The sequence below is a fragment of the Falco cherrug genome, chromosome 20 (genome assembly GCF_023634085.1).
Source record: "Falco cherrug isolate bFalChe1 chromosome 20, bFalChe1.pri, whole genome shotgun sequence".
NCBI lineage: Eukaryota > Metazoa > Chordata > Aves > Falconiformes > Falconidae > Falco > Falco cherrug.
This window is the reverse complement of record NC_073716.1, coordinates 3,552,130-3,575,183: the sequence shown is the minus strand read 5'-3', so window position 1 is coordinate 3,575,183 and position 23,054 is coordinate 3,552,130. Positions and strand designations below refer to the sequence as shown.

Sequence of the window (23,054 nt, the reverse complement as noted above, 5' to 3'; positions counted from 1 at the left end):
GAAGCAGTCTGCAAAGCCAACCTGACGGTGGAAGGGAGCACAGCAGAAGGTGTTAAAGCAGATATGTAGACTAGGGCAGAGCTACGCTTAAAGAACAGCAGAGACTAGAAGAGGAGGAAGCTAACAGAAGAATTTGAGGGAAACAGTCAGAAAAAGAATGCTGTCAACACAGGCTACTTACGTGAATGGATAAACCATGGCAGCTACTGACGGTTCATCCCGGGAGCAAATATAATCAAAGTCCAACATTCCTTGCACAGCGCGTGTCTGCATCCCCCAAATGATAGCTTTGGTGTGACGGCTGAACAGAGTTGTAGCTTTACCTGCTCAGAGAGATGGAGGTGGGGGGGTGGGGGGGGGGAAAAAAAAAAAAACCCAAAACAAAAAAACAGAACAAAACCAAAAACACATTCAAAATGTACATCTGTGCAAGACAAGAGCTGTAACTTTGCCAAATGTCTGCTGAAAGTCTCCTAGGTGAGTATACTCCCCTCCCTCCAAACTGAACCCAACAGATGAACTCCAGGATATAGTAGCCACACCGTTCAAATTAAGTAAGAAACTGTAGATGAAGCAGCATCCCCCTTCCCAGGATTCTGAACACAATAGCCAGGTTTTGGGCTTCATCAAATTGGGAAATGCTTCACCACAGGTAGCAGAGAGCTGGTGTAGGAGGGGAAGAGAGAAGTGAAAACTGCCTCTTCCTCCTCTCACATGGGCTATTCCCATTCCTCCCAGATAGTTTTATTCTGCAAAGCTGAAGAGGAAGTGAACTTTGAATTTTATTTATTTATTTGCATATGGCCTACAGTCTGGGAGAACCACAGGAGGTTTGCCTCCTATGTTTGTCAGGGCACCACAGTAGGTTGCTAGGAAATAAAAAAGAAAAGCAGGAAATGGAAGGGACACAGAAAGCAAAGGAGCTCTACATGCTCAGCTTTTATTTTCAGATTTTTTCGATGATCAGAATCCAACACAAACCTGACAGCTCCAAGAATTTATATATGGCCCAAAACTTGGCTGCAGGGGACAGAGTCACAGGAAAGGCAACAGTTCAGCTAGCGAGGATGGACTGTTTGCTTTAAGTATATTTATGCCACTTGGCACAGCAAAATGTTGAGTTACTCCCTTTGACTCCAGGCAGAGTTCACTGTAAAACTCTTAGGAACTCAGAACTGATCCAAGTTCTGATGCCAACTCAGTCTACCACTAATTTCTTTTTGGCTTTGAATTAAAGGTAAACAGCACTGGGGATTAAACAGGATACTGTTCTGGCTTTAACAAGAAATCAGCCGCTGTTCTCCAACCCTACACGTTCATGGTTTAGATGCACTGCCACATGACCAGTTATTAAAAAACTGCCTACCCTGAAAAACTCCATGTATCTTGCAGGTCCTTGCAAGAAGGTAGTATTAGTACTCACCAAAACAGGAAAATGCAGGCCTAGAAAGGTGATGCTATTTGTCTGAGACCACCCAAGGAAGAATCAGACTTCCCCTTCTACTGTCCCTCCCCTTATGATAGGAGATGGCTTGAAACTCTACTTTAACCCTGATTCAGCAGTTTCTTCTCATCTGGCACAAAGCTCGAAAGAGTGCTTAAAGTCCCTGTAACTTCACTGAGCACAAGCTTTAATGGTTTGCTGAACTGATAAGGCAACAAGAACATTTAGTTCATTCAGTGACTTTTCCATGCCCTTCAAGGCTCATAAGCACAGCACCTGCACTATTTTGTTTCCCTTTGAAACAAAAGGCCAGTTATTACGCATAGTTAGCAATTCCTTCTTTTTGAAAGCAGAGTACAGAGCTTTTCACAATATGCCTAGGTCTGGTTTTCTCTATAATGACTGGGGGGGGGGAAGGAAGATAAAGTTTGAGACCTGTCCTTCCCTCCCTCAGAAGCAGTAAGTTTTTGGGCAAAGGAGTATGTGACCTGCACTTGAAAAAACAGATGAGAAGTTCTTACGGTGATAGCTATATATGCTGGGCAGGAGGGAAGGACCAGACAACACTGCAAACTTTTGGAGAGAAAAAACAGCAACAAACCCAAGAACTAAAAAAAAGTCAGCTGCCAGCAAGGCCAGGCACATTCAGCTAGTCACGTGTCCTACCTGAACCAGGTCTTGAAGCTGGGATTGAATCTGTTAAAGAGAGAATCACTCATGCAACAATATGACAGAGTTGGCTGCTGTCAGCCCAACGGCAGGGCACCTGCAGCAGGGTGCTGCAGCTTCCCTCCTCCCCACAGCACTTGGGCCTTTTGGGTTTTGCTTTTGTTAGAAAACAAGCAGGCTAGAGCACTCTCCACTGTACTTCCTCTCCAAATATCCAGAAATCAAGTTTTGCATTCTGCAGTCTAGAAACTTTTTGCTTATCCCAGCACAAACACATTTCAGGTTCAGGTGGCAGTTCCTTGTGCTGCAATCTTGATGGCACATGTTTATTTTCAATGTCTTTTTGAAGCATTGCTCATGCAAAATGCTATGCACAATGATTAAGAGAATAGTAGTGGGTTTTGTGATGCATTGGAACTAGATATGAATGTTGCCGTCATTCATATGACAAATCAACATCATATGGTTGTAATGAGGCCAGTATCCCCTCACATTCAGAGGAGAAAGAAATTACCACAGTCTGTCCCCGCCCAGTTCTGCTGTTGTTTTATCCCCATACAACATGCTCTTACGCAATAAGGCTTCCAACAAATATGAGCAAAAGGCTGCCAAAGCTCTTGCATATCACCATGCTAAAGCAGCTTCCTACAGACTTTAGTGAAAAAAAAAAACCCAAACAAAAACAAACCCAAAATCCACCACCACCACACAACACACTACACAGTAAGCTCTGATCCTAAACGTGTGAGGAGTATGTCACAACTCATACTGAACTACCTGACTACACAGTGTTGCAGCAGCATGTATCAAGAAGGACTTTCTGAATACCTACACTGTTCCAGCAGCATCCTGTGGGAACACCCCCAGGTACTCAACTGGAAAGCAGGCCTCAGTTCAGCAACACAGCACAGACACCTGCTGTCCGCTGGCCTTGCCTAAGGGGACGTGGGAAAGCTGGAATTCTCAAACCATGCTGTTCCCTTTCAAAGGAGCATCCCAGATCAAGGCAACTCTGGCTCACCTCATGTATAAGCTAACAGCACAAGTGACAACATTCTAAAAGCACTTAACTAAATTCAAAGCAGAGTGAGACTGGTACCACCAAATTGCTTCCCTTTATATCCAGACAAAAGCGTTACTCTAGTCCACATTCTGTCTTTTAGGAGCAGAAGAGAACTCTTAGCAATCATTTCTAACGCTGGACTTACCAAGAGGTGCTGTCGGTTTTGCCTTCTTGGCTGGAGCGATATCATCTGGTTTGGACTCTGAGAAGGAAGCTGTTCTGCTTGGTGCTGGAGTCTGAAAGATTCGGAAGCCAAGTCAGTAAGGGACAGCATGCTAGAGAAGGTCTGGAGCATGCAGGAGGAGATGACCACTTGGCTATGCCGGTCTACAAAGAAAGTTCATTTTGAGGTAGGACTATTTTGGTCAAGCGAGGGAAAACTCCTAAATGACCAAGTTACAAAAACGTGACTTGCATCTATTGGGCTTTGAGGGGCCACGTTTTCTGCACAAGCGAGGGTGATGTTGGGAGGTCCCTCCTGATACACCATCCAGGCAGAGTCATCTTAGCTTTCCTAGAGCTGTGTACCAACACAGTGGTGGCCGAGATCCATTTCTGACCTGTTCAGAGAGGGGATGCTGCCTTCAGGAGGCTCCTCACAAGTGTTCCCGTTCACAGAGGGGAAGAAACTCACCGAGGGGCTGCCGCTGGCGTTGAGGAGGAAGTTGGCGGTGTGGGCTGCAGCAGGCGGTTGGTTGGGGATCGGCCGATGGCCAAGCGCCATGCCCACAATCGCCGTCATGTGCGTCTCCGTGCCAAAGACATGGATGGGGATCCCAGTGGTCTTCCCTGTGTAGGCATACAAGCACAGTCAGCCTTGGGGGAAAAAAGGTTCAAGATGGGCTTCTGGCAAAGTGAAGCATTTAACCTTGAAAAGGTTCAGCAGAAAGCAGGTGGAAAAAACAAGATGCAAGAACAAAAATTAAGGAAGTGGTTGCTCCTTACCAACTTCGCCCATGACACGTAATCCTTCCTGGTAGTTTGGGCCTCCTCTTCGTACAAAGATCCTCACCTCATGCTCCTTCAGAGGGCCTTGGTAATCCTTAATGGCTCTCACGATGCCCTAAAAGAAACACACAGGACACATGAACTGGGAAGCCTGTCCCATAGTCTCTGGAACTCCTGGAAAAGATGCACTGTCAGCCTCAGCACATCACCAAACTGGGAAGGAACAGCTTCGGACTAAGGACTGTGGGCATTTACTCATACTTCCGAGTAGTCACTTACTTTAAAAGTGGCCGCGACATTAGTGAAGTTAGCAATGCTGCCTCCAATGATCAGGATTTTACCTGAGGGAAGAAACACACATAAACCAAAACTGGTTTTAGAACACAGTGTACTCTAAGATTATGAAGCAGTTCAGGACAAAGTGAAACAATGCTGCAGTTCGGACTAGCCAATAGTTTGAAGTTGTGTTTAGCAGAGCCTGGAAGATAAGAGCTTTGCATCAAGTACAAATTTTTCCAGTAAGACTCTTCCAAGCCACATTTGCTTTTTGGTACATGGAAAACTACAAGTCCTAGCTCTTGCTTCAGAGATGAGAGAAATCCATCACTACTTCACTCAGAAAACAGCAGTACATGAAAAGCTCTGCCAGGGAAGTCCTAGCATAGTAACAGCCCGGATTTGTTCATTCCCCCCCCCCCCCCCCAGCTTCACAGCTTTGAAATTGCAGCGACTCTTACCTTCAGGATGCTTCTCTCTTGTCATGAGGGAGAGAATAGTCTTAGCATAGTCATAGGTCTGTTGCTCGCTTGGGGCTCCTGAGTATTCCCCATAATTAGCCAGTTCATTCACACCCCCCAGGTCACAAATGGTGTCACTGTAAAAAAAAAATATTAAGAGGTTAGTTAACCTCTAGTTAGTTAGTGAAGTGAAGCCTTAATAAAGCATTCCAAATTCCTGGGAAAGTGGGACTTGCAACAGAGAGATCAGGCTGTCTGCTGAAAAGAATCCTGCTCTCCTCTTGGTGCCAGTCATGATTAATGTTGCTGTTCTTCCCAGATACAATGGGAACTCAGTGCCTACCACAGCAATGATATTACCATAAACAGCTTTCAGCCATCTTGCATCTTTCCAAGTGAAAAAACCCGTATCTCAACCTCCCAGAATTAAATTATCTCTAAGGGACACTACGTTCCGCAACTTGGTAAGAAACATGCACAGCGTCTTCATTCTGAAGAGGTCCCAAGCAGTCATGGCAGGAGAACGATTGCTTTAGAAGCATCTCCTTTCGAGAGGCTGCAGCAGTTATATCAGTTATTTTCTTCCAGCACTGTAAATCCACCCCCCTCTCTAGAAACCTTGTTCCTGTTACCTGTAAACCACAGAGGCACCACCACCAGCCACCATGGTCCAGATCCTGCCTTTGGGGTTGAGAATAGTAAGCTTCAAGCTGGCTCCGCTCTTTGCATCCAGATCAGCAATGTAGGCTTCCTGCAAAGACACCAGCACACAATGTAAACTTCCTGCTGCATCCTCCTTTTCCAAATCAGAGTGCTCATAGCGCAGGGCCCGTTTGGACGTGCAGAGCTCCCACGTATGTCACCTACAACCAAGGGGACAGCAGAACTACCAACACCATTTTTGTAAGGGAGAGAGACCCAGCTTCATCTCTCAGGGGCCAGGACCGATTTGCGTTAGGTGTTCTGCAAGAGAGCACTGAAATCGGACGGGATGCAGGCAGCTGGCGCTATTCTCCCTGTAACAAATTCAAAGGGGATCAACCTGAGCATACGCTCAAATTTTGATTCTTGGGGGTGGAAAAAAAAAAAAATCATACCCTCCAAAGAATATCTTGTCTTTATAAGGCCTTCTGTCCCAAGTGAACTTCACAAGTGATTGCTATAAATAAATCTGACATTGCTTCTGGATCTGCACTCTACAAATGAAGGAGATTTTTCCTGTTTGCACAAGAAAAACTTTGGAAATGCAGCCGACTGTTGGCTGCATTTCACTGGGCTGTACCACACTGGCTTTTCCATGAACTGCTCTGCCAGCCCTGGGAAGCTTCCAGGTTCCATGGCTCTGCACATGACAGTCACAGAATCAAATGCCTCTGAACTGAAGTGTCTTGTTCTGACCTTGTCTGCAGACTGAGACCAGAGGAAATTTAAAAATCGACACACCCATGGCTACACACTCTCTGGTTGTGCTGTAGCCAAGCATGTAATCACCGAGAGCACTGTAATTTGGCTCAACGTGGTGTTCCTGTATCAGTGTGCTCGCCTGTTAAGAAGCACTTCATTGGGAGTTCATTAAAATTCTCAGCAGAGACACTGCCATAATAACCTTCACAGTGCCTTGCAGAGGGATGATTCAGAGGGACAAAAACTGTACTAATCCTTTTTAAGAGCAAATTGAGTTAAGTGTTGGCATCCATGGAGAGAAACAGCTAAATGGATTTCCTGGCCATGTTACAAAAACCTTCCTCAACTGAAGCATAATTATAATTATTAAAATGAAAAAGTGAGGACAGAAATCCTTTTGGAGACAGCAGAAGTCACCTGAAATAAGTAACAAAATTAGTGAGAGAGCTCTACTTCCAACAGTTTTTGAAGCTGCCAGGAGGCTATGGATGAAGGAGTATTTATGCAACCAGCAGTACAAACCCAGGGAATTCCGAGAGGGAATGGGCATTTTAACTTCAAAACAAAAAGGTTGCCTGCAGGCCTCTTCTTAGCCACCACTTTTCAGGCAAACAGGTGTATTAACATCTTAACTTTTTACTTTAAGGTTTGAGAGAGAATAATTATTTTCTCTGGATTCACACTCACATGCAGATTTTGCACACAACTGCCACTCTACTCTCAGAAACTGTAACTGAAACACTGAGGGAGCATCAGCTGCCACGAGGCTGTTAACAACAAGTGCTCCCACAAAAAATAATGATGTTGATGGGGAGCAGCGCAGGCAAGAACCACAAAAGAAAGACTGTACAAGTACAGAGCTTTGGCACCTAGCTGAATCAAGTTAAACATAAGTCTCCCATTTTCAAAAGTCAATTCTGAATTAAAGAACCAAACCAATATCCAAGCAGAGATGGAAAGCAGCTGCAGTTCAGAATGTCATTACGAGCAGTCCTACAGGTTTGCACAAGCTCTTACCACGGATAACAGTACCGAGGTACTTGAAACACAGCAACAAAACCCACTGGAAAACCTCACTGCCATGGACATACAAGTAATGAGGAACTAATCTTGTCCACAATAAAGGAATTCGGGCCACGGCGGGTTGTTACTTGCCTCTGGGTAAGCTTCCCTGCCAAAGGGAGGGGGAAACTCCACATCCCCCCATTTCACTTTGCAGATGTAGTCAGCAGTTGCATCAATCTTTGCGGCCAAATCAAGAATGTAGACACCATCATTAGTCACCACTGCATTTGGAAAAAATAGCAGAATTAGCTCTGTTTTGTACAAACGCGTGTTACAGATACACTCATAAAATTTGATACCATGCAGACATCCTTACAAAAGCTAGGTCACCTTTGCTCCCCTTCCTCCACATCAGTCGGTCGGTTGTATTTACCAAACCCAGCATGTTTCCTGAAGAATTAACTAGTGACCATGGTCATGGACCAGGCCCTGGCTCAGGTACCATTTTGTTCTGATCCAAAAGAGCAATGTTTACGTTCTTCAGTTCTGACTTGACATCTTTTTCAACACAATTTTTCATTTCCACCAGGAAACTAGATAACAGACATCACCTGTAAGCAGTCCTCATTTTTGACTCATTCAATTAATAGCTCCAAGACACATCACAGCACTTTTGTACTACTTTTGCATATGCCACCTAGTATTGTTGCAAACTACTTAGAAGGATAAAGTACACAATCCAATACTTTAGAACAGAAAGTCCTGCTCCCAAAAATATCTGTTACCTAATGGATTGATCTCGAGGTACGTGAAATATAGATCTTCATAAAGATTGAACAGGCCACAGATGAAGCTAGCCAAGATTCTGTAAAAAGAAATTTAACACAAGTTCATTAAAGCAGCCAAATACAAAGCACAGCCTGCTCTGCTTCATTTATATTCGTGGCAATCTGCAGACCTACTCTGTATCAATTTCTTTCATTCTCATTCATCTTCTCTGGAAGAAGCCTAGGTGATGACTCAAGGAAAGAAAGACCTTGATGACTCATCTTAATTACACTCCACCAGACTCTGCTGAGAACACAGTTGCTCACAATGGTCACATAGATGTTTGGTCTGTTTAATCTCACTCGGAGACAAAAACCCATCACTGCCTCTCACTGTCAGATATACATCTTTTGTCAGAACCGAGCTTCATTAGCTGGGATGGGGAAGAGACTGCAGTAAACTATATTAGTGACAGGCTTCTTCAGCCTTCCAGTGCTAATCAATGCCATCAGTGATTACATTATGTTTGGAAAAATCATGACTCATTAAGATAGCTAGGTATAGGCATCTAATTAAAGGATAGTCAGAAGAAGCTTAGACTGGGCCAGGGTAAAGAATACATTTCTGAATCAGCAATCAGATCCACATCTTAGCACTAATTCTACTAAATATAAGAAACTCTTTATGCTGGCATGAAGGATCAGAATTCAATACACATCTCCAGCATCGCAGGGGTCAAGACTTCAGTAGACCACGAAGTGCTCCTGTCAAGTGAAGGCTCAAAGCACTACGAACGCTTACTTTTGAGTTTTCCAAGCAGATCAGTTAAGGTCAAACATCTTTGATTTAGGATGCACGGCGTATTCTTGAGAGCAGCAAGAAGGGTAGGAGAGCAAGCTTTAGGGTGAAATAGAACAAAGGGATGTTGCATGGAAATAAAGAGAAGCTTCTGGGTGGCTGGCCCTGCCTGGAACTGGGCACATGTACTTACTCCTTTTTATTTGCTGGTGCATGCTGCAGGAGGTGCTTCTTTACATCTGATTCATTGAGTTTTTCATCCACCGCCACAAGCAACTTCTGAGCTTTGGCATCAACATCTCCCACGTCCACACCCCCTTCGTGGTGAAAGAGTACGTAGTCTCCCTCACGGGCAGCATATATGCACACGTAGAACTCTTCCTCCTGTACCACAGACCCAGGCACAAGCGTTAGCAAGTCGCACCTAGGGAAGACCGAGGCTCTTGCATCAATGCTAGGGATGAGGTAACTGAGCACACCACTGAGCTTTCCAAGGAGAAGCAGCAGTGGGGCAGCCCAGACACTCCCCAGGGGAACACGGGCTGTGGTGGCCTGGGAGGGAGAGCGGCAGGGCCCAGAGTGCTTCATCCTGGTGAAGGTGCCAGGGACTTTCCCTAGAGAAAACTGTTCCCATCTTACACGGCTGAAGTGCAAACCAGGCTCCTTCCTTGCATGCACTGAAAGCACCTCTATCTTAGGTTATTATACCCTTCCCACTCTGTGGGCAGAATTTAAATATTTCACCAGCACAAGGTGAGATATCTCACAGCAACAGAAGTACCGGATTCAAGGAGCAGTGAACTGCCTTGACCAACCACCTCGGTCCCTCTCAGGTCATCTGTGACCTCCTCCCAACAGAGCAACCGCAACCAGCATGATTATTAACAACTCTTTGCATGGACTAATGCTGTGCCTGCAGACAGCTCCAACCACACATCTTGACACTGTCGGCTTAACAGCACACTCCCAAACTTCTGCTTTCTGTATCAGTTCATCTAAGTTGCATGCAAGTCAAAAGAGATTTAGAAGTACTTTTAAACAGTTTTTATTTGGTATACTAACCTGTTTGTGAGGTACGAAGGGTTCAATCAGAAAATTCTTTAGGATCCCCTTGGCATTAGCAATCTGCAGGCAGAAAAAAAGACAAACACCAATAAACGCTTGTCCAATATCCACATTTATGACAGCACAAGGCAGGCATCGAGAATTAATCAACGCTGCTCTAAAATCACTTCCTCCCGACCTCTCCACTGTGCTTCCTGGGGAACCACACTCCTCCCTCTCCAGCACAGCATCAAGCAAGCACCATCGCTGCTAGACGTGCTGCTGTAGCACTCCAGGGTATGTGAACTTCACAGATTATTACAGGAGTTGGCCACCTTCCCCCTTCCTAACGGGCCAGACTGCCGTCAGAATTACACCAGGGTGGCTGCTCTTCGTCTCCTGTCCCAGAGGCAGCACCTTTACAGAGCACTGCTTAGTGCAGCCTGAAATGTGACGGCTTGAACTTCTTGGAGCTTCGAAGAAAAGAAAAAAGAAAAAAACCAACAACACAGAAGTGAGGGACCTGAGCTAGACAGGGAGCAGCAGGGGCAAAGGCCTGTGCCCAGCACTCTCCCTGGAAGTGGTGTCAGTGAGCATAGACCAGTAAGAAAAACCTTTAGCCTCTCCCTGCAGGGACAGACAGCTACAGCAAGGTCCCAGGAACTGTCCTGCATCGATGCTTTCCTACCATCCAAGTTTCCTGACTCAAGGAACACTCCTGCATTGGCCACAGGAGATAGCCTCCGCTCCCAAGGACAATGCTTCAGGATCAAACATCACTGGACACAAGTCTTTGGCACAGTCCTTCCTTTAGATGGGTTGTTGTATTGGGCTAAAGAGGCAATTTCAACATCCATCATTTTCGTGACGGGCAGACACTCAGAACGCAGTCGCTTGCTGTTTTGCAACGGCCTCGAGGCAAGCCTCACTGGCTCGGCTGCACAGCTCGGTGCTGGAGCCAGCAGCAAATCAATCACAGTAGGACCAAGGCATCCGTTTCCTTGAGGCAGCAGAACTCTATCAGCTCCTGAAACACAGCGGCTGGGATGGCAGGCATTTCTTTATCATTAGCATTGCAGCATCACTCCCAGCAGAGTAAATATTAAAGCCAGCACTGAGTTAAAGGACTTGAAGTAACAGTCATCAGCCAAAACACACTGGCTGGCTACAATAAGAGGACAATTTTATGACAGCTTTTATACTTGCCTTGTTAAATCTGCCTTGGGTATTAAAGTGAAGCAGCTATGCCAACCAGGCACAGCATCTGAGCTGTCAGCTGCTGACTCCCAAGTGGAAGGACTTTCAAAACAGTACTAATTCCTGCCGAGCTCCCACCACACAGGCCCTACACAGCAGACCTGGGCAGTGAACGGTAGAAGGGAACTCCAAGCTGTGCTCCCTTGTCAAGGTGTGTCATTTATTAGTGCTCCTTCACCAGCACGAAGTTCACACGTGGGACAGTTCCTCAGTTCCTTTGGTATCAGCATAACATGCATTTTAAACAACCGTAAGCAAGAGAAATACCCAGTTCCTATCATGCAAGCAGGCACAAAAGACAGAATAAAAAAAAATTCTTATTTGTTGCTAAGGTGGCACTCACCGTGGTTTCTTGGCCCAGACGCTGTTTGAGCCAAACCTTCACCTGATCCAAAGTGAGGTTAATTCCAACCAGCCCGAGCTTCCCACGTCTCTTTATTAGCTGATCTGGCTTCACCACTAAACGCTACATGTTGTGCAAGAGAGGTGAAAAGAAAGAAGCATTAGAAAGTGATTTCGGTCAAGTGATTCTCTGCAGATGGTAAAACAAAAACTTAAAATTCTGTACAATGTGTCCTTGCAGAATTTATTTAATTTTTTAGCAAAGCCATCTCCTAGTACAACATGCCTGCAGGGTTTTTTTTATGCTGCACTTTGCGAAGAGCTGCCTTATTTCTACTCAGACATGAGTACACATCAGAGATTGAGTTGACAGTTTGTTTTGGCTTTTTTTGATGAACTTTGATAACTCTTTCAAAGCAAAGGATGGGGTATATGTACTCACTTTCTGTAAAAAAAAAAACCAAAGAAAAAAAAATGAAAAAAAAATCACACTGAAAAGCATGCATCACCCTATCAGTTTTGCAGAATGTCTTTGTGAGATGCATCGTGAAGTTAATATTTCTCTGTGAGCAGAGGCTCATGAGGAGGAACTATCAGAGGCAGAGCAAACACAGCTACTTACAAAGAAACCTCCTGCTGTCACTATGTAATCTGCATGTGAGACTGGCTAGGGCCAGGGTCCTGCCCGTTTCAGTCAACTTTATCTCCAGCTTGCCTTTTTTTTTTTTATTAAATAAGAAGTGGGTGCCATTCTGTACAGCTGATGTGTCCTGGAACTTCAGCAACTTGCAGCGTACAGTCAGAACGTAACGCGTTGTGGTACAGAACGCTGATTGTGGTCATTCTGCTGGACCCTCCAGCCCCTTCTAGCGTTACAGAAGTCTGCCTTAAAGGACAGATTGCATCCTTGCTCCCTTCTGGCTTTCTGCAAGGCTCTTTAGAGGCACTGCTGATATCTTCCTGCAATTCACTGATCCACTTGAGTATGGAACATTTAATTACTTAGTGCAGCGCTTCTATCAGTCAGTCAGTAAAAGATGGCAACATTCATTTCTACCAACCAATGACTCAATATAATTAATCACTGGAAAGGAGCCAGGTTGGACAACTAATAAAAAGAGCTCTGGATATGTTTTCTCTACAGAAAGTGCATGGCTATGAATGAAGCACAAGGAGATATAAAAGATTTTGCATAGAAAAAGCAAAAAAAAAAAAAGGTTTCCCTGACATTTTGCTTGGATGCAAGAAATGTGAGCAGTATCCTAACTGAACATAAAAACTAGCCAAGGAGAAAGCACTCCATGATTTCAGAAAATAAGGGTTTGAGAACAGGGACTGACATCTCAAGAGACTCTTGCTTTGCCTGAATTACCCTCGTTTCCCTTCTGTGTGATTATTAGCAATTTTCATTTGCAGTTATCTCTGCTCATGTATTTCACAGCCCTTAAAGGAATTTTATAATCAGGTCCCCTAGAAGGTGATACAACGGCCCCGAAGCAAGGCTTGTTTCTTCATCAGTGTTGCAAATGAATGTGGCAGAGCAGCAGCAGCGACCGGTCCTTCAAGAAAGATCCGGAATACAGTTCTGCTCGCAACCTGCCACGGCATGACGTGGTTTGAGTGGGCAGAGGTTTGACGAGGGCTCAGTCACTACAGGAAGGCAAGTCGCTCTCCTTACCTCACTCAGAAGCCAAGGGTGGTCCTGGGTGAGCCGTGCCCAGTCAGTGACTGGGGTGACTCGGGCATACTTGAAACGGTTCTGGATGGCAGAGGATGTGCAGATATACTTATACAAGAACTCCTTCCCCGTCTGCTCAGAGATGGCTTTGGCTGACATGGCTACCTAGACTGAATTGGAAAAAAAAAAAAAAAAAAGTAGTAATCAGGAACAGAGTCCAGTTCTCACAGAAGACTCACAATCAACACAAAATTGCCCAGATCAATGCTCAGTGCAAAACTAAAAGCAAATACAGAGCTGGGGCTGTGCGTCCCCACTATAAATAAGGCTATAAAACTTACCTGATAAGCAAGAAATATTTGTGTTGCTTAAAACTTCTGCCCCATCCCACTGCCCCAAACACTATTCTGGTCCAGCCTTGCCTGCAGGGAAAGGTGTAATCCTCAGGGCTCGCCCCAGCCACCACTGCGTCTTTACCAAACCTGCCAGCTCCGAGCATCCCCCACACCTAGGGGAGCGCTCAGCTCAGGCACCTTGCCTCAAACTACACAGCAGCCCGCGTTTGCTGTTGTGGGACCTACGTAACACACCTCCCACTCGTTCTAGTTCAGTAACAGGGAGGGACAAAGCTACAGGAGAGGCAAACCCTCCTTCCCGCTTGCTTTCTTATGGCATGCCATGTTTCCGAGCCAAGCTTAACGGCCAGCAAATTAGCAACCCCCTGTACCTTTTTCTAAAGGCAAAAGAAAATGTTGACCGTATTACCGAGATCAGAATGCATTTACATCATTGGTTTATTTGTTTTGTTTCAGAACCTAGATGTCTTGGAAACAGGTTCACACCTCACAGAATAAGATGCTCAAGACAACAAAGAAGATTACAGTTAGACAGTTTCCCTTTTTTAAAAAAAAAATATTTTTTTAACAATTTCTGATTTCATGCCTTTCCTGGAGACGGCCTTCTTTTCTTTTAAAAAGTATATTCTGAACTGACATAAGTAAATGATCTCTGATCTCAGGACTGTAACTTTTCTTTCTGGTATGCAGCAAAGTCATAGGTGTCAGAGGCGTTTATTTTTAGCTGCAATATACATTTATTTGAAAGAATAATCCCAGTGAACCTGCCTACACATGTCAAAGATCAGAACCATGTCTTGTGATCAGCCAGAGGTCGGTAAGCAGTTTTGATTTTTCTGAAATGTCAGCCTGCTGACAGAAGCTCGAGCAGCGGCTCACACTGCATTCAGAGTGACCGGAGGTCATGTCACTGTCCCCAGGCATAGCCAACGTGGCAGGAAACCCAAAAAACCAGAGCTGCGAAGGAGAAAGGCACCAATGCAGGAAAAAAAGAGCTCAGATTCTACCTGAGTATCTGGACAGTGAAGTATCTGAATGGCTCATTAAGACTAACTAACTGCCCAGGCTATCACAAAATAGATGCCTCACTTAAGATACACAAAAATACACAGTTTAAAAATTCCACAGTTATTTCTGTGCTACCTTCTGGGTGATAACCACTAGTAATCAACTGGGTTATTAATCCCATAAGCAAGCATAGAGTATGCCAGGGAATAATTAGCCATCATTAGAAATAAAGACCTTTTTTTCCCCTAGAGCAGGAAGAAAGAGGTTTGGTTTGCGTGTTCCCCCCAAATAGACAAAATATTTATTCTGCAGAAAGGAGGAGTAGGAGGCAGGCTGCCTTCCCGGTAAGTTTGTAGAATGAAACAGACTGGACTAAGTACTGTTATTGAAAGCTGGTAACTAGGCTTAAGAACTGGCAGTCAGATTTGCTTCTAACAGCTTTTCAGATGCAATTCCAGTGTTAAAATAGAAGATGAGAAGCTACAGAAAGGGCAAAAGATGTTAAAAAAAAAGTGTTCCTACTTTCAGAGAATTATTATGTAAAGCTCCAACACTATTCAGTGCGGCTTACAATTAAATCCCATTTCAAAACAGCATCAGACAAGGTTTCTAAAGCACCCTATAGAATCAAAAGAACCTTTGTAAAGCACTCTTAGAATCGAAACCGTGTTCTTGTCACCATGAACACTTGCACCTAATATTTAGTCTGCTAAAAATAACCTCACTTTGTTCTTATGACCCCCGTGCCGAAGCCAGCATAGGCTAAGGAGGGGGGAGCTCCTGTGAACAAGCCAAAGGAGACCAAGCACATTTTGTCTGGCACTGCAGAGCGAGATGCACATCCTACAATTCCCCCCTCAACGTAACAGCCCACACAAACACTACGCTGAGTCTGCTGCATTAGCTTCATTTGCTCTCTAATAAGCATTCCTAAAAATACATTATCCAACGATGCTGTGGGAATAGAGCTGTCTCAGAAAAACACTGAGAGCCATTGAGTTATGTCAAGTCCTGGGGCTACGAGCAGCCGTTCCGCAGTAACTTTAGAAGCGATCTAGAACTCCCATTGGGTGCTCCCAATTACAAAAGATGGAGTGACATTGAGATAACTACGTTATCTCAAGGTGAGGATTTAGACACAGCTATCAGGGAATAACGAACAGCAGCATGTATTGGAAGAGGAAACAGAATCAGTGAAGGGGAAACACTGGGTACCAGTGGATTAACCTCGAACACTTCAGGAGTTGGAAGGCTTACTGCACAACCCTCTTAGGCAGGCTGCAATCCTGGCTGTAAGCCGAGTGTGGACACCAAAGTTGGAGGAACGTTCATCTCTTCTTGGTGTCAAACCACCGCAGCTTTCTAGGATAGGAGTTTCGATTGGAAGGAAAGGGAGGTGAAAGGGGGCAAGGTGTGTAACAGTCTCAAGGGGAAGCAATCTACAACAGGTAAGTGGCAGTGGCCACCCATGTCGTCAGGGAGCTGGCAGACATCCTGCGTGCTGAACGAGTTGCAGGCATGGCTTCTTGTGCTTACACAGCAACCGAGTATTTGCCACGCAAAATTGCATTGCCAACTGCAATTCTCTGCCCTGCAAATGCCACAGGACTGTAGGAGTGTAAACTGTGTTGTAATCTGCATCAAATTTTGAAGATTAGCAGAGTCACTTCGACTGCTTAATCTTTATTAGCAAGGAAGCTGCAAGAGAGAGTGGTTTAACTACTAGAATGCAACCAGAGTTTGCTGCATCAGGCTAAGAAGACTCTCAAGCAGGTTTGCAGAACTGGTTTGCATCTACCCTCTGCTAATTGTAGATCAGTTTCACAGTATCATTCTGAGAAAGTTTTTTTCTTAATTATGAGGCATTGTCTGTGCATCAGATAAGCACCATCAAGAAAAAACATGCCAGCTTCTCTGACCAAAAGCTTACAGCTTTATTATATGCTCAGCCAGCCACGGACTAGCTACACAGAGGAAGACTTTCCAAAACTATAGAAGTGGCTCTACCTTGAGCTGGTGGTTGGCAGAACTGCAAGAAAAAAACACCAAACCACCACCAAACAAACCCCAGCCTTATTCCGCAAGCATGCAGAGACATACTTCGCTCCCACAAACACCACTCTGCCACCTTGTCTTCACAGCTGCACACACACACACTACAGTAAGTCACCCGTACTGTAGCGCTGAAACCTTTTCATTACAGTTTTTGCTTTAAAGCAGTACTATTTCTGAGAGCAAATCCTGCTCCCAAGTTACCTGCAGCTATTTACTTTGCCTGGTAAGAAGCTGGAATACCCTTTCTTTCAAAGCCCTTAGAAATCCATCAACTGTCTACACTATGCTAAAAGCCAGTCCCAGAAAAAAAAGCGTCACATTTCACTGTGGTAGAAGCAGATGGAGAAAAGAAAAATGGCAAACTTATTTCTTAATCTAAAAAACCCGAACAAACAACTAAGTATTTTTCATTTCTCCAGGGTGACACAGAGCCCCTGAACAGTATTGCAGATAGACCTTCAGTCCACATTTACAAATTAAAATAATCAAGCCGATGCTAGTTATGCCAGTGAACAAGATGTAATCGTGTGCAGCTGCAGGAAACTGGACCCAGGACATTCCTCAAGTCTTCTTAAAAAACAGGTCCATAAAAAAAAAAAAAATGTCAGTGGGAACAAGCAACAAACATGGGATTGCTTAAACCCGAGGGACACAAAACGCACTCCCACAAAGCATGGCACTGTGAAGTTGCTCCTCTGTCAGGAACTTTACTGGCCTTTATGTCACTACGTTCTGCTGCTCCCCTAATTTCTCTCCCAATTTCATCACCTCATTTTTGCAATAACAATACTAGAGTAAAGAGAGAAAACTTAGAGGATTATTACAATAGCAGTAGATGAAAAGTAACAAAATCCTTGTGTCATGGCAACAGAACAACAGGAACCCTTATCTACCCGTGACATTTCCTAATCATTAGCAAGTCTTTAATCACACCCCTCACTTGGTTTTTCCGCTGCTCCAACCCTGCCTTTCTCATGGGATAGACAGCACAAAACAATTGCTTCGGTCTGCTGAATTGTTAAGCTAAAAGATCAGCAGGGGAGAAAAAAAAATATAAAATCCATAGGGCATCAGCAGTTCCTAGCTGTATGTGCCTGTGCAGGTCTCTCATCAACTAGAGAGACATAATCAGAGCAGACTCCATGAACTGGTTGCATCTGTTGTGCAAACACTGAGCAGGAGCACGGACTGCAGGTCACCACAGAAGCAGAGGAGCAGAAGCTTTGCAGCTGCCCAAGAATGAGGCAGGTTAGGACTCTCCTCTATCCTTGATAATCTTCTTTTCAGTCACGCTCAGCACCTGCAGTACCAACCGATGCTGATGGAGTAATAGATGTACCTCTGAAGAAAAACAGCAGGGGTGCAGAAAAAAATAATATCCCTTTCTCTGTACCAAATACAAGCTATAGGATAACGTTCTCTTTCACCGATTCACTCCCAGACACTGCTGTGCTCATGATTCATTAGGTGAGACTGAAATGTAGTTTTCTTAATACTTTAGACCCCAGATTTTACAACCACCACACACAACGGCAGAGTCATGTCAGTAGATCAAAATGCCTTTTGCAGCCTGCTCTTAATGTGCATCCTCTGCAGCACAAGATTTAGGATAGGGGCCGATAGAATTAATAGTTTCTAACCCATAATGCCTCTCTGGCTGCCTGTGATGCTTTGCTGGTCATTCTGCGAGTTCTGTGCTGTACCTACACCACAAGCCTTCAGGTCCAGTTATTATAAACTGTCTTACCTTTTCCCTTGAAGGGTGTACTATGGAAACACAGTTGGTTGCTGGCCAAACATGCTGAGTTAAGGACAATCTACTGCCACTTTAAAGCATTTTCCACAGCATGTGCCACGAACTTTTTCAGTTACAATGCAACAGATCATAGGAGCACAGAATAGTTCAGGTTAGAGGGGCCTCAGGAAGTCACCTAGTCCAACCTCGAGCTCAAAGCAGGGTCAGGTCCAGAGCCAGCCTGGGTTACAAGGACCATTCTTGCCTTTGAAGCATGCTGTCCTTCAGCAATGAGCTCTGCTGAACAGATCACACATCTAGTCTTCATTTGACAAGTGGGTTACTGGCGTAAGAAAAAATTATTTCTGGAAGCGTCACTGATTTACTGAGTTCCATCAATGATTTGTGGTCATTTACTGAGGCTCTAAAGCAAACTGCTTCCCTGCACCACATCAGAGACCTCTGCCATACCCACTGATTTAAAAAGTGCTGGTTTTCAGCCTTCACTAGCAAGTACAAAGATTCGATCGCAATTTCGATGGCTCAGAAGCGTTTATTCCCTCAAAACACCACCTGTCAAATATGCCAAAAAAACTGCTTGGGGAAAGTCTCTTGAGTGTATTCACAAGAGAAATGATGTGATGGCAGCAAGTTAGGATTAAAGAGCTGGATGTTGTGTTTGCTGTGACACAACCGATAAATCTGCCCTGATATGTTAGTGATCAGCTGAAGGGAGAACGCAGTCCAAAGAAAAAAGAAGATGGAGAAACAAGAAGAGGCACCGTGGACAACAGAACCTGGGTAAAGTATCCTTGACTCCTAAAGAGATCAGATGATATGGCACTACTCAGCACAATACGGTCTGCTCTGCAAGGGGAGGAAAAGAAAAATGTGAAGACATTGATTTGGTTTCTTTTTCTTTAATCCCTTTCTGGTCTCAGAGGTATAACTCTACGAACTTCACCAGTTGTGTTCATACTGAACATGGCGCTCATGCATGGAATTTTCTTAGATCCAGATCAGCACCATACTCCAACCATACCCAAGCGATGCTTTTGTTGGGAGAAAAGGGTTCCCTCTCCAGTAAAGATTTCATACCCTCTCTCCCAAGACTATGTCAACAAAACTGCAACCTTCCCGCTCCATCCCAGGTCATTTATTAACACAGTTCAAGATCAGCCAGTATTTTCAGCCCACAGCAGCATGACAAGTTACGTCAGCTTCCACCTGGCAAACACACGTGCTTTCATCAGAGGACAGAGAGGGCTCAACAGCCAAGACCCTGCAGCAGTCGGCCAACTTCACGGGTCAAGATACCTCAGCACTGGGTGTTACAAAATGCCTGGCACTGTGCTGGTGTGATGCAAGCAGGTGCACTCACTAGGGTGGCGAGGGCGTTGAATGCCCAGCACTGGAGGAGGTTCCCTGCAGACATGGAACCTTTGAGAACAAGACAGCAGCCACGGAGGGGAAGAGACTATGAAAGGAGGGAAGTCTGGCTAACGGAGAGCAGCAGACAGGCTCCAAACGCCCTGGTAGGCGCCTAGTGCCAGAAGCGGGGTATGTGGAACCCTATCTTTAAAGGCCATCTTATCCTGCAGCCTTGGGGAAGGTCCTTATAAGTTTATTCCTTAAATCCTTCCCCACCTCACTCGTGAAGCGGCCAGCAGCAGCGCGTACCCTGGCCTGCGTGGCTGGGCAGGATCCCAACGGTGGCTGTCGGTCGTGCCGGCTCCCACTTCAAGCAGAGCTGCTCATGGTGCGAAGAGCCGCGCTAGCTGGACAGAGAGCAAGCTTTCTGCATTGGTACACAAGCCTCACACACTACATAAAAAAACCCTACGAGGTTTGAATAACAGCGTTAGATGGCAGAGCTGATATTCCGAGCTCCAAATCCAATTCAGGAAAAGAAATACAAGTATTTACACAGAACGTATTGAGGACGCAGGGAAGTTTTCAGTCTGCAGACAAGTGTAGTTTAACAGAGAGAAAAGAGGAGCCCGGGCAAAAGGAAGAGGTATCCAAAGCAGCAAGGTAAACAGCAGGTGTTTGCAGGTAGCAAACAAAAGAGCTGGAGAAGAGCCATTTCGCAGCTCCTGGAACTGTCCGGTCCCTTCCCGGCAAGCAGGAGAGGGAGAGGCACAGGCAGCCCCCCTCCCCCCGTGCCCAAGCGCGGCCGCAGGGGTGCCGGCGGGGGGTGCTGCCCCGGGGTGCGGTGCCCGGCAGGGGACTGGGGGCGGACAGGCGAAGACGGGCTGTGCTGCGGGCACGCACCAGCGCCCCTTCCTCCCGGGCCCTCGTCAAATATTTGTGCCGCGTCCCCCGCACACAGCCCCGGCCCGGCCCCCCCGGCCCCGCTGTCAGGCCGGCTCTGCCGCCTCCGGCGGATGGGGAGCGCTCAGCCGAGGGGCGGCCCGGCCCCCCCAAGGTCAGGGCCGGCGGAGGCAGCCCGGGGCTCCGGCTCTGTCCCGCTCCCGGCTGCAAACCCACTGCCGGCGGGCGACGGCCCGCGGCGCTCCCCGGGGCCCGCCCGCTGCCCGGAGCGGGGCCGGCTGGCGGCGCCCAGCAGCGCTCCCGGGCCCCGCGGACACCCCCACCCGCCTCCCCCGGCCCGCCACCCCCCGGCGCGGAGCACAGGCCCCGCCGCAGCAGCAGCACGCCCCCCGCACTCACCTGGGCGCCCGCCGCCCGCCAGCTGCTCCCCGGGCCCCGCCGCCGCCTTTTGTTCGCTGCGGCGCGGCGCGGCCTCCCCGGCCCATCAGCCTACGGGCGCCGCCGCTGCCCATTGGCCGCCGCCTCCGTGACGTCACCCTTGCCTGAGCGGGCGCCGCGCTCCCATTGGCTGCCGCTGGTGGGGCGCGGCCGCGCGGCCTTGTGGGAGCCGTAGTTCCGCCCCTCCCTGCCGCCCCTCGGCCCTGAACCCCCGGCGCAAAGGGCCGCGGACTCGGCCCGGGCAGCGGGAGGAGAAGCCGCCCCGCTGGGCCCCCGCAACAGGGGGCGGCCCCACACCTGCTCCTGCGGCGCCGCTCGGCCTGGCCGCCCTACCCACCCACCAGGACCGGGCCCTGGCAGAGGGGCACACCCGCCTGCCCTTCCCCAGGCCGAGAAACTCCCCACCGGGGCGTTGGAGCTGCCGGGGCGGGAGGTGCCCGGTGGTGCAAGCCCCAGAGCCGTGCAGTTCACCAGCAGGCAGCAGCTCTGCGGCGCACATCACTGCTGGAGCGCGATGCCATGGGATACGGGCAACAGGTGCGGAGACACCACGGATAGCAGTGACACCTCCGAGGGGCTGCCAGGCCTCGGGCAGGACGCAGCCACCCCGCTGCCCCCTTTTCAAACAAGCCTCTAACGGCAGACAGCACATCTCTTCCACTTGCCAGAAATAATCACTGCACATTCACTTTTTCCCTGGTATTTTCAGGCTGTGAGTAAAGTACGTATCAGCAGCGCTAAAGGGAAGCGCCCTGGGGTGGCCTCTGGGGGTGACCTTGCCCCAGACCGGTTGACGTCAGGGCCCACAACAGCCACCACGCCGAGGGCGACTGGAGGACACAGACATGATGCTCCTGCCCATCCCACTGGGGAGAGCATGTCACACCCGGCGGTGCCAGTGGGTAAAGTCTCTGCAAAAAATAAGTAACCAAAAGCTTAAACTGAAATTCTCGGTCAGACTCCCTGGGGACAGGGGTGTGTCACGCTGGCCTCCCACTCCAGGGCTCAACGGCTGTTTGTGTCCCCACCCGTGCGTAAGGCACCCTGCCCACCTCCCACACTACGGTGCTGTGCAGCCACTCCAGCCCTGTCCCAGGAGCCAGAGTCTAAGGACGAGCCATGCCATTCCAGAGCCGCATCCAGAACCCAGCAGCATACCACTGATTTGGCCCGTGGTGACATTTTAATCTTACAGGCTGGGAGCAGGAGCCTTTCTGAGCAGGACAGCCACACCGCACCCACTGTGAGTCACTTGGCAGGAACAAATTGCTTCAAACATAAATCACGGCAGGGTCTTACCCAAAGCCAAAATAAAGTCAAGACTAAAGCGGCTGGCTGATAGGAGGAGAAAACCAGCAGCATCTCCCATTTATCACTTGGGCCTGGGCACTGCAGTGATGACACTGGCACCAGGGGCTACCTGCAAATACTGAAAGATACTTAGTCTAGAATGAGGTGGGGGGCTGCCCTCGCCAAACCCCCGCGGTAGGCACCGGCTTGGCCGGGCAGAGGAACCCGTGTGCCGTAGCCCAGGCGCTCACACGATTGCTCTTGCAAAGTGGTTTTTACCAAGTGCCTGCACTCCCACCCCCTGTTTCTCTCTGGCCTTGCCTCCCGCGCAGGGCTCTGGAAACACGTGGGCAAGAACAAACCGCCCCGTGGGCCGGGCGGGTCGGGTCAGGGGGGACACGGTGGGGGACGCTGCGAGCAGCCGGTGCGCGGCCGCTGCCACCTTCACCCAGAGCCCACACACGGTTCGGGGCGAAACGTGCGTCTCAGTCCCGCCGAAGCAGCGCAGCCCCTGCCCCCGCCGCTTCCCCCCGCCACCCACCCGTGCCCTACCCCCCCGCCCCTCTGCCCGGCCCCCCTGCCCCGCCGTGCTGGTGCGGCCTCGCCGCGGCCGCCACCGGCAGAGCCTCCCCGGCGCCCGGCCGCGGAACCACAGCGGGGCCCCGGTAACGGTGCGCACAGCGGCCCACGCATGGCGCTGACCCACCCGCGGGTCCCCACGGCCGGTGGGACACGCCGCAG

The 23,054-nt window shown here is 47.8% G+C and overlaps 1 protein-coding gene across 4 annotated transcripts in view; it reads right to left on the bottom strand.

Annotated features, from left to right (window-relative positions):
* The window catches only part of ACLY (ATP citrate lyase), a 32,198-nt gene extending 9,160 nt beyond the window's left edge, over positions 1 to 23,038 (bottom strand). Inside the window, exons 1-15 of one of the 4 annotated variants that reach the window (XM_055697303.1) lie at positions 23,020 to 23,038; positions 13,158 to 13,327; positions 11,481 to 11,603; positions 9,899 to 9,961; positions 9,030 to 9,220; positions 8,056 to 8,135; positions 7,417 to 7,551; positions 5,494 to 5,608; positions 4,862 to 4,998; positions 4,404 to 4,465; positions 4,122 to 4,239; positions 3,811 to 3,965; positions 3,322 to 3,412; positions 2,111 to 2,140; positions 182 to 323 (exon numbers count right to left, since the gene is read on the bottom strand). In XM_055697303.1, the coding sequence (XP_055553278.1) occupies positions 182 to 323; positions 2,111 to 2,140; positions 3,322 to 3,412; positions 3,811 to 3,965; positions 4,122 to 4,239; positions 4,404 to 4,465; positions 4,862 to 4,998; positions 5,494 to 5,608; positions 7,417 to 7,551; positions 8,056 to 8,135; positions 9,030 to 9,220; positions 9,899 to 9,961; positions 11,481 to 11,603; positions 13,158 to 13,316 (1,601 nt within the window). In that variant the 5' untranslated portion in view covers positions 13,317 to 13,327; positions 23,020 to 23,038. Of the gene's footprint in view, positions 1 to 181; positions 324 to 2,110; positions 2,141 to 3,321; positions 3,413 to 3,810; positions 3,966 to 4,121; positions 4,240 to 4,403; positions 4,466 to 4,861; positions 4,999 to 5,493; positions 5,609 to 7,416; positions 7,552 to 8,055; positions 8,136 to 9,029; positions 9,221 to 9,898; positions 9,962 to 11,480; positions 11,604 to 13,157; positions 13,328 to 13,498; positions 13,580 to 20,984; positions 21,109 to 23,019 lie in introns of those variants that run through there. The other 3 variants (XM_055697301.1, XM_055697302.1, XM_055697305.1) reach the window with 3 other exon arrangements.
* Between the last annotated feature and the right edge of the window lie 16 nt (positions 23,039 to 23,054).